The sequence below is a fragment of the Armigeres subalbatus genome, chromosome 3, assembly GCF_024139115.2.
Source record: "Armigeres subalbatus isolate Guangzhou_Male chromosome 3, GZ_Asu_2, whole genome shotgun sequence".
Taxonomy (NCBI): domain Eukaryota; kingdom Metazoa; phylum Arthropoda; class Insecta; order Diptera; family Culicidae; genus Armigeres; species Armigeres subalbatus.
This window is the reverse complement of record NC_085141.1, coordinates 399094615-399114497: the sequence shown is the minus strand read 5'-3', so window position 1 is coordinate 399114497 and position 19883 is coordinate 399094615. Positions and strand designations below refer to the sequence as shown.

The 19883-nt window shown below is 40.3% G+C and overlaps 1 protein-coding gene across 1 annotated transcript; it reads left to right on the top strand.

The window, feature by feature from the left end:
* The first annotated feature begins 13360 nt into the window (after nt 1-13360).
* Nucleotides 13361-15707, top strand: LOC134224023 (alkaline phosphatase 4-like). Its single transcript, XM_062703263.1, has 3 exons — nt 13361-13611; nt 13787-14923; nt 14983-15707. Exons 1-3 carry the CDS (start codon nt 13455-13457, stop codon nt 15420-15422), a joined length of 1734 nt encoding a protein of 577 aa, XP_062559247.1. The 5' UTR covers nt 13361-13454; the 3' UTR covers nt 15423-15707.
* Nucleotides 15708-19883: the final 4176 nt, after the last annotated feature.

Sequence of the window (19883 nt, the reverse complement as noted above, 5' to 3'; positions counted from 1 at the left end):
CCTGTGGGAGAGATTGTGTGTAACTCGGACTAGTTGGTTTGGTTGGGCTGGGGTGAGTTATGAGTTTTGGGAGTTGGGAAAGCAGATTTTGGCGTACTAACTGTAGCGTGAAGACGTGGCTCCCAATTGCGTTTGGCCAGAGCCGTTCCCATGCGAGGAAAAGTGGTAATCTAAACTTTTCGAAGCGGATTAATTGGTTGGGAATTGGGGCAATTCCGTGTCCGGGAGAATACGATTCAAGATGAAATTCAAATGAACGTGTTTTTTATGAGTTTGGCGGTGATAAAAACGTGAAGTTTGAATATGTATACTGAATTGATTTGTCTGTTTGTTTTATGATTGTTTGCAATTTACAAATAACCACTTTGGCCTATGACTCCTGAAAAAAATTACAAACAAAAAATGTTCACCTTTCTGCATTGCATTAATTTATTTTTTTACTAATCTACTACATCTTCTTAATTGGCAAGGCATCCCGCACTGGAACCTTCTTTATTCTCAAAAATATTTTGAAAATTTTAGTTTTAACAAATGGGGGTCTCTTTAGGCCTGCCGGTCAGATGCATAAATACAAAGCAAGACCATCGCTGGGCTCAATTCCCGATACGGTATAGTGAATGTTCGTATTGCAAATTTTCTCGGCTTCCCTGGCCATTACAGTATCATCATGTTAGTTACATAATATGAGAATGCAAAAATTGTAACATGACTTAGAAACCTCGCAGTTAACAAATGTTTATGTGCTCAATGAACACTAACTTTCAAGGCGACAATGTGCGGTAAGATGCGCGGCTACAAAGCAAGACCATGCTGAGGGTGGCTGGGTTCGATTCCCGGTGCTGGTCTAGGCAATTTTCGAATTGGAAATTGTCTCGACTTCCCTGGGCATAAAAGTATCATCATGTTAGCCTCATGATATACGAATGCAGAAATGGTAACTTGGCTTAGAAACCTCGCAGTTAATAACTGTGGAAGTGCATAATGAACACTAAGCTGCGAGGCGGCAATGTCCCAGTGGGGGATGTAATGCCAATGAAGAAGAAGAAGAAGATTTTAAAAGAATACTTAGAAGCTGGTCCATTTCGGCGCGGCTTTTGGCAGCTCTGCTTGCCTAGAGATCATATCACTTTCCAAATCGCGAAATAATAATCTCATCTTCCCTATTATGACGAGGACGATGACGTAATTGACTAAAAATGTTTTGAGCATTTGAATCAGGGGCGGATTTACGCTTGTGGGGCCCGGGCCAAACAGTTTTTGGTGCCCCTGAATGTACCCAAATATGTAAGCAATGGGAAAACGGATTGGTATTAATACACTAGGTTTCTTGGAGGCCCAGGGCCCTGTTCTCTCAACTTTCGCCTAAATACAACCCTGATTTGAATCGTTGTAAGTTCTGTTCAATCCTGTATTAAATTTTGTAACTGCGAATCGTACGGTCATGGTGCTTATGCACTTTCTACGATTCCATAAGGTTATATGAGATTTCATCGAGCATGTGCTAATCATCACTGCAAATGTGCTAAATCATTGTTTACTACAATTCATATCAATCCTCCTTATTCTGTTGGGTTGACCGGCAATGTAGACAAAAGTCGCCAAGCTTCGGCGGCTTCGCAAAGAATTTATTTGCAACTAGGGGGAATGACGGCTTTGGCAGGTTTTGTTCTATTATTGTCAGGTGGGTTTTTATGACTGATTATGCTCGAATTTAGCCTAAACATTTTTTGCATATCAAAGAATATGTGACCAAATTTCATAAAATTCGGTCGACAAAAACCCCGCTGACAATAATAGAACAAAACCTGCCAAAGCCGTCTGTTCCCCTAAATAACAGTGATAATTAATTTCTTCTCCTGCGTTAGAGAGCAATGCACTAGATCAATGATATTACTGCTATTCTGATCATTGCGGTGGGTTACTTAATAGCTAATTTCTTTAGCGTCATTTATGTCCTTCACTTTAACACGTAGAGATAGGAGACCTTAAGGCTCACATTTCGCTTAAAAATCTTAGCTATTGAAAATGCTACTAAACGTTACGATTTTTTAAAACCTTGTTATCGTGCTTTTGCAATTTGATATATTTCACTGATAATGCTAAGATGAGCTATCGTTCATCCTTTAATAGTTAATTAGGAAACAGCGGTGCCCATATCGCCTTTCCTTAAGATTGACGTTTGTTTACAAACACAACGCCGCTTGATTCTTGCATGACCGAAGACACTGTAAACAAGAGATTTTCCGTCTATTTAAGACATGATAATTATTTGGGGTTAGGGACAAAAGGTCGAAAGGACAAAGGTCGAAAGACAGAACGTTGAAAGACAAAAGGTCGAAGGGACAAATGGTCGAAAAGGACAAAAGGTCGAAAGGGACAAAAGGTCGAACGGGACAAAAGGTCGAAAGGGACAAAAGATTAATAAGATCAAAATTACACAATTTTTAACAATTAATTAAAAAAATTTCAGTGAGTACAACTAATAGATGGATGTTTGGGTTTTCTAAATATCACATCGATCTGTCAAAATGGCACACGCCATACATTAAATACATCAATGCCCCATTTTGCCAGATCTAAGTAACATTCAGAAAACCTTGATATTAATCTATTATTTGCACTCATTAAATGCATTTCATTTAATTGTTTAAAATAGTGAAAAATAAAAGGAAAGGAAAACTCGGTCTCGCGCAATACGCGCAATAGTTTTATTCATTTCCAAAATCAACAATCTGCCTCATCTCTAACAAAACTATCTAGACATTCATAATATTGTTTCATAGTAATTTCTCCTTCTTTGAAAATGGCTCATTCTTCAACTTTGATTAATGAGATGAGTGTGTTATTATTCCTGCTCGAAGTTTAAATTCATAGCACAAACACCCAACTTGTTCTTGATCGAAATTTTGTCCCTTTCGACGTTTTGTCCTTCTCGACCTTTTGTACTTTTCGACCTTTTGTCTTTTTCGATCTTTTGTCCTTTTCGATCTTTTGTAAGTTTCGACCTTTTGTCCTTTCGACCTTCTGCCCTTTCGACGTTCTGTCTTTTCGACTTTTGTCATTTCGACCTTTTGTCTTTCCGACCTTTTGTCTTTCGACCTTTTGTCCTTTCGACGTTATGTCTTTCGACTTTTTGTCATAGATTCAATTATATGACGATTTCTGCTGAACGACCATTTCGGTCATGCGGCATTTTCGGTCGAACGACCTATTAGGTCGATTTACTTTTTCTCTTGTCATAAGACGAGTTCGAACTATCCCATTTAATTCCACCACTTTATTGTAACTTTAACAGATACGTATTCCGACTTCAACAGTACGGTCATATTTTATCTGTTAAAGGTACTATCAAGTAGTTTAATTAAATCGGACAGTGCAAACTCGTATATTCTTACTTTTTCTTATTGGCATTACATTCCGCACTGGGACTTTTTCGCCTCGCAGCTTAGTGCTCATTGAGCACTCATACAGTTATAAACTGGAAGGTTTCTAAGCCGAATTACCGTTTTTGCATTTGTCTATCATGAGGCTAACACGATGATGCTTTTATGCCCAGGGAAGAAAATTTCCAACTCTTTAACATAGCTTTGCTTCGTAGCCGTGCATCTTACCACACGGCCAAGGAAGGCCCTCACAAACTCGCCCTAAGATAAGTGAAAGCATTCCATTAAAATCTCAAAATAATTTTCTTAGCGAATTTTTCTGTCAAATGACCTTTTTGGCCAAATTGCCCTTTCTGCCAAACGACCATTTCCGTAAACGGAATTTTCGGAAAATGAAATGTTCGACTAAACTATTTCGGCCAGATGACCAGCTCAGTCGAACTTTTTCGGTCAACCGTTCAATTCGGCCCAATGTTTTAATTGGCCAAGTGACATTCGGGTAAATGGTTTTCGGCCGGATGACTCTCGGCCAAACGACTCTCATCTTTCTTGAAAGCATGCTTCGTCCAATAAAAATTAATTATATTTCAAAGGAAGCATTTTCTCGGCATGAGGCAAGTTTCTATTTCCGTGGAATTAATAAGGAAATAAGGAAATTATTTTGAGCTTTTAGTGGAATGTCTTCACTTTTCATAGGACGAGTTCGTACAATTCCATTTTATTTCACCACTTGATTGTACCTTGAAAGATACGTATTTCGACCTCAACATTAAGGCCCTCTTCAGTGTCTCGTAGTTGTCTACTAGTCGAGTCAAGTATGAGACACTAGACGAGTCAAGTGGCTCGGCAAATTTTTATTTGTGTACGGAATGTACGGGTGTACGGAATCAAATTACATCACTTTGAACTACTCGCCAAAAATTAGTCTATCAACCGATTGTCATGAAATTTTCAGGGACTGAAATACAATATGCAAGCTTTGACTACGTATAACATTTTCACTGAAATTCTTAAATACATCCAAATGCTGAAGCTTTTTTCTTAAATGAGCTCATAAGATTTTGTACATGTCCTATACTAACATTTTTCATCCTGAAATCCATCTCAACAAAAAAAATAACTGATTTCATTGTCTCAGTCGATTATTTAACTTAATTAAAGTCAACTTTCCCAAAGAAACCATATTTTTTGACGCCTCTAACTATTACAAAAATCGAAAACAAAACATCAAAAAAGTGCTGCACTGTGAACCGGCCTGAACAATGAGATTGATGCTCTGCTCTCCCAAAATCTGACAAATATCAGTCCAAAATTAGATTTCAGCGCTTTTCCTATTTTTTTGATTTTGGTATTTTACTATAGAAGCGACAAAACAGAAAGCTTTTTGGAAAGTTTACTTGTATTAGTCGGATAATCGAAAATGTTGACGTTGGAGTTAGAAACCAATACGAAATGTTGACGCGAAAGGCTAAATCAACATTTTGTGTTCCGTAATGATCAATTTCAGAGGCTTCCGAAGCTCGTGTTTTCATTCCAGACCAGTATCTTTCGATCGGCCGCAATTCTGGTGATTTTGGGGTCAGAGGCACATAATTGGATTACTAACATATTTTTATGAGACGTGGAATATGGAGGTGAATGCGCAAGATGTATTTGCACACGTCCTATTCCTTCGGCTGTATTTTCGAAACTGCTGGAAATTTCGTAATGAAATTTACGCAGTGTGAATAACACATGCTGAAGCCGTCTTCCACAAAATTTCGTTGAAATCAGCCCAGGAGGCGAAATGTTATCAACTTTTGAAAGTGATGCAATTTGATTCCGTACACCCTTTATTACTTCGTCTCGAATGTAAACAAAAACAATTCCACAGACTGATTCTTATGCTAAATATCTAATCCTATTCAAAAACATTGACTTGGACATATTAAAATCGAAAACAGCACTGACATCATTAAACATTCTTACACAACTATCAAACGGATTATTGTACCCATAGGAGGTTCTGTGGCGTCTAACGGAAAGAATAGGCCTGTCGCGAAGCTGGCGTGTAGGTGCATACAAATTTATGTTTTGGGGAAGTGAAGGGCTATCTATGTAATTATTGATAAGATCAAAAATGAACATTCTTTGCAGTTAATGCGTCTGAGCGCTAATGTTTCAAGGTTTATGAGTCTGCATCGTCTGGCATAGTCAGGAAGGTTTAGGGAGTCATTCCATGAGAGCTGTCGTAAGGGTCTGTTCACAAATTACGTAACGCAAAAATCCGAGTTTTTGACCCCCTCCCTCCCCTCGTAACAAAAAGTAACATTGTTCGCACCCCCTCCCTCCCCCATATAACGCGTAACTGAGAAAATTTTAAATATTTTCTCGCTCTGAAGCAGGTGGGTTTTGATATTTATTGAAAACTGTTAGAACAGGAACGGAACATGATTAAAACCAAGGATATCAAATGCAGCTAGTAAAAATTAAAATAGAATTTGCGACCATGGCCATTCAAATTTTAGTTTAACGGGACTGTTCTTTCGAGAAATACGTATTCGCTTTGTTCTAGTATGCATAATGGTCCCGCTATGTGCTTGATTTCTGTAATGACTAAAACGATAACGATAGACAAATCATTTTTAAATTGGACTGTTTATGTGGTTGAAGTGGTTGAGCTAAAATGCAATTGCTTAGAATGAAATTGCCTCGAAATTTAGCAACTATTATTCGAACAAAACTCGCTGTCTTTTACACTGGCGTAAAAAAGATTTTGATTTTCATAAGTTTTGCCTTATGAAACATCACAAATTCATTTAATTTCTGTTACATAAGGCCCTTATGGAAAACATCACCTACTTTATCAATTCCATAAGTTTGCCTTATGAAATTCATTATTTGTTGCTATGTAAAATATTCATAAGGTATCTTTATGAAAAAACATGTGCTTTTCCGAGTTCATTTTAGTGTCATGAATTTTCAGTAAAAGACGAGCAACAGATTTAAAACTCCGCCAAAAAAAGAGTCTGACAGAAATTATAAATTCAAGATAAAGTGGTAAAATTTACGTCAACTGATATTGGGTAAATCTTGTACATCAGGAGAACGAATAATCCTGCAGTCGGCCTTGCAACAAGTTCCATCCGGTGGTCCATCAGTGTGGCCAGAAAGTTAATGGCGGAGGTTCGCCGGGAAGAAGCAGTTGCACCACTCAAATCAAACGGCAGATAGCGTGAGAAAGTTAGAAAGCACCATTCGATCCAAATGCTCAATTGCTGTGCAAAGTGCACTGTGCTTCTACGAGTTTTGTTTCGGCAGCGGAATCAGTGCATTGGACATTTCACATTTTAAGGTTTTTGCATGCAGGCTCCGATTTTTTGACTCACATTTTGCTTAATAGAGTATTTTTTTTTCAGGGAGTTCTCAGTAATGTGCACTTGTCATAAGAAGTCGAGTCAAGTACGAGACACTGTAGGCGACCTTACTGTTGAGGTCGAAATACGTATCTGTCAAGATACAACCAAGTGGTGGAATTAAATGGGATGGTACAAACTCGTCTTATGACAAGTGAAGACATTCCACTAAAAAGCTCAAAATAAGTTTCTTAACAAAATGTGCACTGTTATCATTGTTGCCGGTATAAGAGTTACCAACAGATCACGGATCTAAGGACTTGGCTTAAGCTGCTTATTCGGCCATTCTTGAATTTGGACTCTTGGACATCACCGTGTACGCCTTATGATAATTATACCTATATATCCGTATGGGTTTTGTGCTTGCCTCTGCGATGCCATTAATGTATTTGCAACCGACGATGGCTTTCAGGGAACTTTGTATCACTTCGTTGTACGGAGGACTGCTGCTATTTATCGGATTCAGGCCATTATTGAGAATGTTTCTTTCAGCCAATTTCATTTAAAATATTGCTTGGGTGATCCAAAAATAGATTTTGCTCCACACCGTTTATTCGATTCTAGCCTAGGAATTTTGTATTCTCCAAAAAGTTGGTCATTTGGACAAAAACTGATAGCACAAGCCGTTTTGGAAGTTGAGAAATTGATATTTGCTAAAATCGATAACAGCTGTTCCCACTAAGCTTCGGTAAAACGAGGTTCCACAAAGCTAAAGGTTTTATTTATACTAGACCTTTCATTAAGCTCCTGCATTGAGCTCCATTCCGTTTTTCGTGCATCATCTTTGAAGTTCTTTGATATCGTTCTGGAGAGCCTGACAGTCGGGATGTGGAGATATTACCTTGTATATTTTTAGATCATCGGCGTATAGCAGGTGACATGATTTCAAACGGAAGCACAAATCGTTCACAAACAAGATGATAATCAGTGGTCCCAGCACACTACCTTGTGGGACACCTGACATGATGCTAAAGTTGCGGGAACTTGCTCCGTTGACTTTCACAGATGCTGTTCTTCCTGATAAATAAGAATGTAGCCATCCAGTTATCCAATCGGGGAAGCCAATGTACTTAAGCTTGTCAATCGTATGGAACCTTGTCAAACACTTTCGAAAAATCGAAGTATATGACATCAACTTGGTGCAGATTTTCAAATTCCGTCGAAAAGAAATTCACGTACGTCATTAGGTTTGTTCTGGTCGAGCGATGCTTGACGAAACCATGTTGAGAATCAGAGATGAACTGTCGAGACGCTGCGTATGGAGATTTCTGTACTAAAAATTGGCGCCTTGAAAATTGGCGTTATTGAAACAATCTTCCATGCGGCGGGGAATGTGCGCTCATTCAAGGACCGATTAAAAATTAGCGTCAACGGAGTTTGCAGTGATTCTGCACACTCTTTCAAGGAAAGTGGAGGGATGTTGTCAACACCGGGCCCTTTTGTGGTATCCAGATTCCTCAAGGCGTTCAGCACTTCACTATGTCTTACAGCTAGAGGGGGAAATTTAAGTCGTATGTAGGAGATGACTGCATGTTGCCCGTGGAAAATATTGGTGAGGTAGTGCTGTGTACATTTTCAAAAAAGTCGGCGAACCTCACCGTGGCGCAACCTTAGGGAAGATCGGGTAACCAACCCCGGTGGGAGCTTTGGTCGTATGCTGACAGAGAAGAGGGGGTTTGCTCCTCTCCGGAGGTGCAAATCTTACTGAGCGTCTGTTCTTCATGATGAGAGCGGCTCACAACAGCGCACATTGAAAAAAAAATTGTCCATAACGCGAATAAATTCAATAGAACTTTCTGAGGAATCATGTAGAGATGGTTAAGTTCACTACACGAAGCTGCAAAACCTCGTTTTACCTAAATGCCCTTTATTTGTTTGTCATTCGTCAATTTCGAAGTCACAAACAATCTACAAAACATCAAAAATCGTGTTATGTGAGCTCTGTCTACTGCACGATGATCCGCCTGTACCAAACCGAGATATTTTATTTTATTAATTAATAGAAATGTGCTGAGGGTATCCTGTCCATCTAGTCACATTCCAGAACACCCTGGAATGTTGGTTTTCTGAGGGAAGTGGCCACTTTTTGATCAATTCTGAAACCTGGCTTGGGACGTATTAAACTTCATGATTTTGCAGATCAAGGCCATAGAAATGTGTTCTGAGGATATTTGGTCCGTCTTATCACATTCCGGAGCACCCTGGAATCTTGGTTCCCATGAGTAAATGATCATTTTAATATTAGTTCTGAAACCGGGCTTGCGACGTATCAAACTTCATGATTTTGCTAAACAACTAAGAATACAAGATTCCGAGGCCTCCCGGCATATGATAATATGTCCCAAATACCCTCCGAACGCATTCCTATGTACTTAATTTGTAAGATCTTGATCCACTACCCATAATTCCATTACCCATAACCCAGAGCAGCACAAATAAGACAAAAATGGTTACTTTATCGTGACTAAATCTGTTCTCATAAAAATTGCAGTAACCTATGTGGAACATGTGTGCTACTAGGGAATGTCATTACCCCGAACGCCACTACCCCGAATGATTCTCTATCCCGAATGCCATTAACCCTAAGGGACACTACCCCGAATGGGCCAGTACCCCGCATCAGTCGTTATTATATATAGTTTATAAATCACATCAATAAAAAATACTCAATGAAAGTTTATTCGGAATTCATATGAATGAACAACAGTTTGCCCTTCGCCTGGTACTGTTTCAATGCAGTATAGGACTAAGTATATTCTTACTCCGTAAAATCCCGTTCCACACCCCACACCCGCACCCTTCAAGAGTCCTGAAGGGTAGGTGGAGATTATGCATAGCTACAAGGGGAACAAGGTAGAAGTTGTTTCTTGGTTGCTGTAATAAAAGCAACGGATTTTGGATGGAGCGTGGACTTGGAATCGACGACTGGGTGAGTAAGAGTTATTGATTGAGTGAGAGTGAGTAAAAGTGAGTGAATAAGCAAAAGAAAATGAATTAGTGAGTAAAAGTGAATGAGTGAGTAAGTAAATAAGAGTGAGTGAGTAAGAGTGAGTGAATGAGCAAGAGTGAGTGAATGAGCAAGAGTGAGTGAGTAGGTAAAAGTGAGTGAGTGGGTAAGAGTGAGTAGGAGTGAGTGAGTAAAGGGGAGTGAACAAGTAAGTTATAATGAGCATGTCAGAGTGAGTGGGCGAGTAAAAGTGCGCGAGTGGTATGAATGAGCGAGTGAGCAAGAGTGAATGAGTGATTAAGAGGAAGGTAGAGAGTAAGAGTAAGTGAGTGAGTTAGAGTTAGTAAGTGAGTAAAAGGAAGCGAGTGAGTAAGTAGGTAAGAATGAGTGTATGAGTAAAATTGAGTGAGTTAGAGTGAATGAATGAGTAAGATATTATGAGCAAGTAAGAGTGAGTGAGAGAGTAAAAGTGAGTGAGTGGTACGAATGAGCGATTTAGCAAGAGTGAGTAAATGAGTGACTAAGAGTGAGTGAGTGAGTGAGTAAGAGTGAGTGAGTAAGAGTGAGCGAATGATTGAGAGTAAATGAATAAGTAAAAATAAACGAGTGAGTACCTAAGACTGGGTGAATGAATAAGAGTGGGTGAGTGAGTAATAATTAGTGATGCAGACGAAGTGAATGAGTAAGGGTGTGTGTGAGAGAGAAAGAGAGATCTTGTTGGTCTTCGAGAAGTCGCGTTTACCTAAAAAAGGCATCATCTCTGTTTGCCATGTATCGGACAGACGCGTTACTTTTAAAAAGGTATTATTGCTTCTGTGTGTCTTATACCGGGCAAACGCGTCCATTTGAAGAAGGTATCATATCCTGTGGCTGCTAACTAAATTTTCAAAAATTAGTCACTGGAAAAAAGCGTTGTATTGAATGAAGGCTCTCTTACTCATTTTTTATAGAAAAGTACTTTTCTAGGTTATGATGGGGTAACTATAATGACAGTTTAAGTTAATTAGACGAAAAACCAAAACTGTTGGTTAAATAGAATCTTTAATGCATTCCTCTGAGTAACTGTATTTTTTTATTCTTTGCAAAGGGGTAATGGATTTCGGGGTAGTGTCCCATTCGGGGAGGTGGTCTTCGGGGTAATGCCATTCGGGACAGGAAAAGCCGTTGCAAGCCTGGTTTCGAAATTGATCGAAAAGTGGCCACTTCCCCCAGGGAATAAGCATTCCAGGGCATTCCGGAATGTAAACAGATAGACCGAATACCCTCAGAACATATTCCCATGAACTTGTTTTGCAAAATCATGAAGTTTAACATGACAATAGTCGTTAGACGTGTTTCCAGCTTGACCAGTCAGTGGCCATTTTTCCGGACCGTGAAGGACCAGTACTCCTATCAATATCTCCGGAACCATGTCCATTTTCAAAAAGAAGACAAATGTCCATGAAACTACAGGAGTTTTGTGATCGATTACAGAAAACAGAACCGAATTCCGATGCAAGCCTGCTGAGAACCATCATTTTAAAAATTTAGTTTTCCATGAAATTAAGGGTCAGGTGCGTAAGTGTTAAAGAATTAATCGCATCCATCATTGCCTTATTCCGAGCAAATGCCTACTGTCAAAGCGCCTACTTTAAAAGAAGGATTCACTTCCACCATTGCCTCATTCCGGGCAAGTGCCTACTTTTAAAGAAGGAATCACATCCACCAGGCAAACGCGTCACGATAGAAACAAAGAATCCAATATTGAGAAAACAATTATCATTGCTTCATACTCGTCTAAAGCATGTTTTCTAAGAAATGATTATGTCTTATAATGTTATTATCGACCTGTGTTATTCACCATTCCGGAGTTTTTTCAGCATGTCCGTTATGCCAAACGATCCTCACTTTTGACGTAGTTCACAATTATGCCAAATGACCCAATGCCAAATGACTTTATTACAGATGGCCCGCTCTTTTCGGTTTAAGGTCACTCCTGACGGAATCCAAGTTTAAAAGTGCTCGCGTTTTCGGGGGCACACCACTCGATACAGAAGCAACGCACAACTGTCATTTTTATTATTTCACGCACCCGAAAACGCGAGCACTTTTAAACTTGGATTCGTCAGGAGTGACCTTAAGGCAAGGAAGTAGATCATCTCTTGTTTCAAGGGACGCAATAGCTCGGCATGAGGCTTAAGGTGAATTACGACACAGTCTAAAAATGGCTGCTACAATAATGGCCGTGATAGCCCTCATCTTGCGTTTTTGCTCGCATAAATGTAAATGTATTGGCGATTAGCACATCTGAAAACCTTGCAATTCTTGATCATAATATCTGGTTTACAGTTCGTCTTCGAATTATAAAATGGCCTACTTTTCCATACCAACGAAATGAGTGCTTTAATGAACATTATGCAACTCAAATGGGTTGCATAATATTCATTATAACACTCATTTGGTGCTATAATGAAAAACCAACATCAGAACAGTAGTTACATGACCACATTTTGCTGAATTAGCTTGGGTAAGTGTTCAAACAGTGTATTCTCTGCGTCGCGTAATAAATGTAATAGTTTGATGGACATGACATCAAACAATTCCAAAGGCAACTACATCTATCGCTTCACGGCTTATAGAACTATGCAATGTGGCACGGTAACATAGAATCTGTAGCAACATAATTTATTGAGAAGAATGATCATGTGGAGTAAATTAAACTGTACAATTTTGGAACAGATTTACAGATTCATTACAGTCCATTTTTCGTCATTGCAAAAAATAGCGTACGTGCAACTCGTTGCCAAATCGATTTTTTCAGCACTCGTAGTACATAATTACGTACAACTCGTGCTGAAAAAATCATCTTTTTGCAACTTGTTGCACAAATTACTATTTCGCGTATGCTGCAAGTGAGCAAGGGTGAAAAACTGCTTTTAGATTTTACTTGTCGTTTGCTTTTGGAGTTATGCGCCCTTGAAAGCGTTATGTAGTTCTGAATTTGGATTCCAAAGTGATTCAATTTAATATGATATGATTTATTTTGCCTTTATCGTACAACAGTACAAATCTATCATTTTACTCCGAAAACACTTTGTGCTGCGATATAATCGACGGCGATTGCCTCTCGAAAAACAATAAACTACATTCCACTAAAAAAGAGCTAATTCATTTTCTTGAATAAACTACGACCACATGTGTTAGTCGGAGATTTTTGTGTTTGATTTGAATGACACCACAATAAAATAATCAAAGCGTTGCAATAAATTGAAATAAACCTAAACAAGACAAAATACGCATACTGTAATCAATGTATTTATTCTAACTTCGTGATAGCAAATTGCTGCTGGAAGAAGGAATGATGCACTGCTTTGACAGATATCAATCCTATGTCAGCCGCCGGCCGATCACTAGTTAATCAGCAACAGCGCTTTCAAACGGAGAAGCAATCACACGCGACCACTAAAACACTAAATCTTACTTCAGCACAAAAGTTTTATTGATCACGTGCTACTCACGGTGAATCTTTCATGGAAAGATTTATTGGGGGAATAAAAATTAACTTCTCTGTTATGGACATACTGTACACTATGTAAGCTTTAATATTTAAGTCCTCGCATTGCTGGGGTGGCTTGTAGTCGTTGAAAGACGTTACGGAAGGATTTTGAGACCACCATAGCCGTTGTCCTTTGAAATTGTTTTCACAACTTAAAAATAATGGATTAGTGTTTCTATGTTTGAATTTCTTTAATGAATTTCATAAACCTGTTAGCATTTGAAACAGTTTTACACCCCTCAAGAATAATGTTCATCCTATGGAAATTGGTACTTTTTAGCTTTTTGGGGCTTCTTATCTGTGATATTAGTGTAGTTATTGGTGGTGTGTTCAAATCACCCAACAAGGATGGTGAGTAACATATACAATTGTAGACTAGTGAAACATTTGTATATTGAAAATATCCAGATTCGATTGGAGAATCTAGGGATTGCATAGAAGAATCGTGGATGAATATTGCCATTTCGCTATTTTTTGATAAACTACATTCGTCGTCATGAACATTTCGCTTTAATTTTTTTTATAGATGCGCTGTTCTGGCGCCAGCATGCCGAATCCTACCTGAAGCGAGTTCTCCAGTACGAACCACACAGGGTGAATGGCGCAGGAGTTGCGCGGAATGTGATCATCTTCATCGGCGATGGCATGGGCATTGCATCCCTCAGCACCGGGCGCATTTACAAAGGTCAACTGGCGGGCCGATCGGGCGAGGAGGAAAACCTAAGCTTCGATCACTTTGAGAATACGGGCTTCTCGAAGACGTACAACACAGATCGGCAGGTGCCGGATTCGGCAGGCACGGCTACGGCCATGTTTACCGGGGTGAAGACCAAGTCCGGATACATCGGGGTCGACTACTCAGCAACGGTGGACAACGAGCTGGCCACAAGCGTTTCGAATATTATGGAGTGGGCGCAGGCCGTGGGTAAACGTACCGGGATCGTGACTACGACTACAGTTACACATGCAACTCCAGCGGCAACGTACGCACATTCCTCGGACAGAAGTTGGGAGTGTGAGAGTAAAATTCCGTCGAATGCGCGAAATAAAACCAAAGACATCGCTCGACAGTTGGTGGAGAATGCTCCTGGAAGTAAGATGAACGTAATTTTGGGTGGTGGTCGATCTCCGTTCGGTGCATCAATTCCGGAACATACGAAGCCGACGTTCACGCTGACTGGAGCCGTTGATAACACCTGTGTTAGAGAAGATGGCCGAAACTTGGTGAAGGATTGGTTATTAAGCAAGGCTGGGTCGTCAGCGGCTTACGTTTGGAACACGGCCGAGTTGATGGACGCTGAGGTAGATGATTTGGACTACCTCTTGGGACTGTTCGCTGATAACCACATGTCATTCGAACGGGTACGGGATACGAGTGAAGAAGGAGAACCATCATTGGCAGATATGACTGAAAAGGCAATTAGGGTACTGAAGCGAAAGCATTCGGAGGGATTTGTGTTGATGGTTGAAGGTGGAAGAATCGATCATGGCCATCATCAGAACCATGCGCATTTGGCGCTGCGTGAGGTGGTCGAACTGGATCGCGCTGTTGAACGGGCATTGGGGATGGTTAACTTGGATGACACCCTTATTATGATCACAGCTGACCATTCGCACTCGATGACGTTCAACGGGTATCCAGATAGGGGTAATGACATTTTAGGTAAATATTGCATGTTTATATTGGAAGATCTTGTAAAAAATATATTCTCTATTATGCAGGGTTTGCGAGCCGTCCGGACAAGGAGCCGTACGAAACGATATCGTACGCGAACGGACCGGGGTTTAAAACACATCGCGTCAACGGTACCTCAGACCAGCTGTCTAACTTAGGCACTTGGATTCCAGTGGAAACTATGGATCGATCTGCTGTGAATTACCATCATCTATCAGGGTTTTACCTAAGTGATGAAACGCATGGAGGGGAGGATGTAGCCGTATTTGCGACCGGCCCCGGATCAAGCCTTGTTAGGGGAACTTTCGAGCAGAACTACATTGCCTATGTGATGAGTTACGCAGGCTGCATGGGACCGGCCAAGCGATTAAACGAAGAGTGTTTACAAAAGGAGCGGCCCTCATTGGGTGGTGCTAGATCCATCAGTAGTGTTTCTCCAAAATTATTCATTTGTATTATGTTTTCATTGTTTTTAAAACTGTTTTGAAAAGTCTAATAGAATTTATTGAATACTAAACTTTTGAGACATTGAGACTTGAAAACATTCTTCACACCCTACGCTTTCTACGATAATACAACAAAGCACCCGGTACAGTGGCCTTTAGAACCCTTGTTAGCATCTTGGTGAAAAAGTTCATCATATTCTTACACAATTTATATACATTATTGCAATTTGTATTGTATAACCGTTAGCAAATCGTTCAGAGGTATTTTAAAAATCGGTGGTTTAAACGCCACTTCCAGTATTCGGAAGACCCCCGGTCGAGTTCTATTTGCCAGACTAATTCTCGATTTGCTTCTTAGGGGACACTCGAACGGTCGCTGGCTAAAATTCGGTTCGACCAATACCCTTTCCTAGTGGTCAATCTTGATTACCCCCAAATACCATTATCTTACAGATTCAAATCTTCATTCCTACCGCTGATATCGCTCGAAAGATGTGAAGTGAGCAACCGAAGTAGGCAAACTAGAGGACCTTTTGGCGAAGGGAAAAACCTTCCAGAGATGGTGAACGTATTTTATTCTACTTGCCCTAAGTGTGCACTCCAAAGCTCATCAACTATGTTTCAAACGAAGATTGATCCAATCGCAACAGAATCCATTATTACATGATACCTGCAATTATTGGTCCCATTGTTCTCATATGGGACTCGGAACTATAGGAACACTACCGCAATTATTGGTGTAAAGCAGAGAAAAAGAAATGGCATTTTAACAAAACTTTGCCGATTTTTGTTTTTTCGGTGATTCATGTTTTCTTTTATTTCGTTCAATAAAAGGTCAATAAATTGATATACTAAGTAATATACTTGGATTGGGCAGCTATAATTTTAATTCTACGAAATTGAATTCACTAGAACACCTTCTTCTTCATTGGCATTACATCTCCTACTTTTTTTTCACAAGAAAGAATGCATTTACGTATGACCCAGTACACGTGCTTAGTAGTTGCCATGTGCACTGGAGGGTCGGACTCGACCAGTAAAGGTAATACCGACCATACTCACCTTGGGCTCCGCCAGGAACTGCCTTCCAGAATTACTTCTGGGGGATATGCAGTACTTACTATACTCGCTTATTCACATTCACACAGGCACTCATCCCGTATGAGGCTTACTTGGGTGCTCTCTGTGACACACCCTCTGAAACACGCTAACGCACCGTGTGGGACTTAGGTACTTAGGTTCTCACTTCTGACATACCATGCGAGGCTTACTTGGATGCTCACTCTGCAGCAGTCGAAGTCCGCTTGCACGCATAGTCGACATGGCTGGCGAAGGTCGTCTATTATGACCCCAAGGAGCTTCAAACTTCGCTTTGATATGATCGCGACTTTACTCACACGGTTGTTTGCGAAAACCCATTGATGGGTGAAAAAACACCCATTTTCAAATACCATTACTATCTGTCACAAAATGGGGGAATTTCTCAATCATGCAATGGGTTAAAAAATACCCATTATAAAAATATATTCGACGTTAAAAAATGTGAATTTTTTTACCCATTAATGGGTGAAAAAATAGTTGTAATCACTTACGAATTCATGTGTCTCCAGTTCCTTCGCTCGTAATCGTAGGTATGCGACATTTTCATATAATATTCAAACATATTATTAAAATTCACTATATCATACAGGTCAGCGGGTATCGGAATACCGGAAAAAAGTATTTCCATTCTACATTCCAGTCTGGACAACCCGCAATAATCATAATTCAGGAACGTAAAAGGAAAGTCCAGAAAAAGTAAGTCCTTGTATTAAATCTTCTAATAATATTTATCTTAGTATTATAAAATCAAATCTTACCGTACAGGCTAATGATTTTTGACCTGATCTACCCTCGAGAAAATGAACCCTGTTGGAAGCGGACCAGCATCCGGAAACAGCATACAGGGCATATGACAAGATAATCAGCTCTGGTTGCGGAGCATCCGAAAAGAGATCATAAAGAAGGATCTGATATGCATGTACTGACTTTTTGTAGATACATTTGTTGAATAAAATTTAAATTTTACTGATTTTTATTTCACATGAAAAATTTCTGATAAATTAGGAAAAACTCGCTTTCAGCGAGACAAATTCGTTTTCAAAAATGGGTATTTATTTACCCATTTTGAATCAAATTTGTTTTTGCTCGATGGGTAAAATAATACCCATTTATTGACGGAAACCTCTTTTACCCATTAATGAGTAAACTGGATTTACCCATTAAATGGGGAGAGACACTTCTACCGAAAATGGGTGTTTTTTCACCCATTAATGGGTTTTCGCAAACAACCGTGCACATCCACATGAATCACTGCCTGTTATACCGACTGACGGTTGTGACACCCGGAGGAAACTTTAGTTTCTGAACCCCGTCGTACATAAGGTTCCATAATACCAAGCCCAGCGTTAAAACTTGCGTAACTCCTGCAGTAATAGGAACGCTTTTCTGACCGGCAACTCGGTACATACCCACCGGCAGGCTTAGTCTGTGTAACGAGAGCGCGATGGCATCCCAGCTTGCGCTGTTGTGTTATATGTGTTTTATTCCCGTTAGGAAAATCTTATAAAAATAAGTTTACAAATTCGTAAATTGCACACACTTTTATTGTGCTCAGAAGATTCTACCCGGGATTTAGGTGAAACACTCAATTGAGCGTCGATAATCAACTGTGATGAAAAGAAGAACAAGTGTCAAAACAAGGAAAATGAAGGCGTTTTTGAAGGTCTCGTCTCAGGGTAAAACTACACTCATCGAGGCATCTCTGCATAGCCAGTCTGAACATGTTCGGGTTAGCAATGATTGCTGCCTTGAGCCTTGTTCGATGCCAGGGAATTAGCATGAGACCAGGGACGCATGGGACGGTACGGGAAAAGTACCTTGATAAACCTCGCCAACCTATCCTGCTACCGCTCGGGGTATGAAGAGCCCCCTCTGGTTTGGCCTTCACAATCATGTAGGTGTCACCCCACGGATTCGCATTGGCTACCTCGCACAGGTTGTCGAAACATGCTTTCTTGATGCACTTAATGGCCTTGTTGAGGGTCAATTTAGCAGGCACGTTGTACCCTTCGTCTAGTCTTAAGGTCACTCCTGACGGAATCCAATTTTCAAGGTACTCGCGTTTTCAAGGGCACATCATTCGATACGGAAGCAACGCACAACTGTCATTTTTATTTTCTCACGCATGCTGCGACGCAGCAAAACTGAAAAAATAAAAATGACAGTTGTGCGTTGCTGCCGTATCGAATGGTGTGCCCTTGAAAACACGAGTACTTTAAAAATTGGATTCCGTCAGGAGTGGCCTAGGCTGATCGAAGAGATGCAATCTCGGCACTTCAGCAATATATCGGGTTTCTCGACAGGGCTATCCTTGGCATGGTGGCGTCGCACGCGCGTGTTAGGACAGCTACCAGCGCATCCCCACTCAGACTGTCAGTGTTGGCTGCCAGCCCTAGGGCCACGGTGAAAACTTCGCTGTCGAAGTGATTGGTCCTCCACCCACGGTCCTGACAGAGATTTCCCGCCCTCGGATGCTGCACACCGTAGTTGACCTTAATGCCCATTGCTAAATGGTCACTATGGAGTCTTCTCGACCTCTGTACCACACTACTCTCTGACGGCAGAAACGACGTCGTCCGCGATCGTGACCTCGTTCAGTTGCTTGCACTTGAGGGTCACTTCCACCCCTAATGACCGCACCTCGGGGTCGTCACCCAAGACCTCTTGGGTCGACTTCCTATAATCCATCCGGCTAGCTTGCGCTCGGCCACTTCACCTAATTTCAGAACTAAGATCATTCACCGGTCTTGGTGCGTCTGACGCTTTGCTCTCAATTCGTGCAAAATTACTGGAAAAAGAATGTGGTTTCTATTATGGCCGATTTGTGGCTTAATTGGGTCCTAAAGCCCTGCCTCTTTTATGGTTGCAAACTATAGTGCATCGGTCAAGAATACCTGAACCGATGTTATAAAAATTCTGATAAAACTCTAAATTAGTAAAAATAATATTTTTGTGTTTAAGACATTTTAAGGCAAATTTTGGGCTGTGCAACATTTCAGAACGAATGAACCATCAGCCCAAAACGTCAGGCCCATATATTAACTGTCAAAGGTTGAGTCAATTGCCCTGCAGTGTTTTGCAAGTGCGTTTGAATCATATTATTCCGTACGTCAAACAAGACCAAAAATGTCGAGGAAGCATTTTTCATCTATTTTTTAATTTCAAATTAAACAATGTTCTTTTCGATTTTTGAATCGAAAGAAAAACTGACGCGTTCAGGATGATTACCTTTATCGTTCCCTGAAAGAAAATCGAATATCGATTCTTCATTTTAGGACCCAATTGTATAGTCACCATAAGGCGATAGCAGGCAATTTCCCAGCATGGAGACCTTTAAAGTCAGCCCTTCGCACCACTCGGAGTACACAGGACTCCTCAGTAAGAAAAAAATACTGATAACA

Bases quoted from the DNA above. Each gene is read 5' to 3' on its own strand.
- LOC134224023 (XM_062703263.1), top strand. From the start codon at position 13,455: ATGAATTTCATAAACCTGTTAGCATTTGAAACAGTTTTACACCCCTCA. The intron at 13,612-13,786 runs GTGAGTAACATA...TTTTTTTTATAG, and splicing joins CAAATCACCCAACAAGGATG to ATGCGCTGTTCTGGCGCCAG. The intron at 14,924-14,982 runs GTAAATATTGCA...TCTATTATGCAG, and splicing joins TAGGGGTAATGACATTTTAG to GGTTTGCGAGCCGTCCGGAC.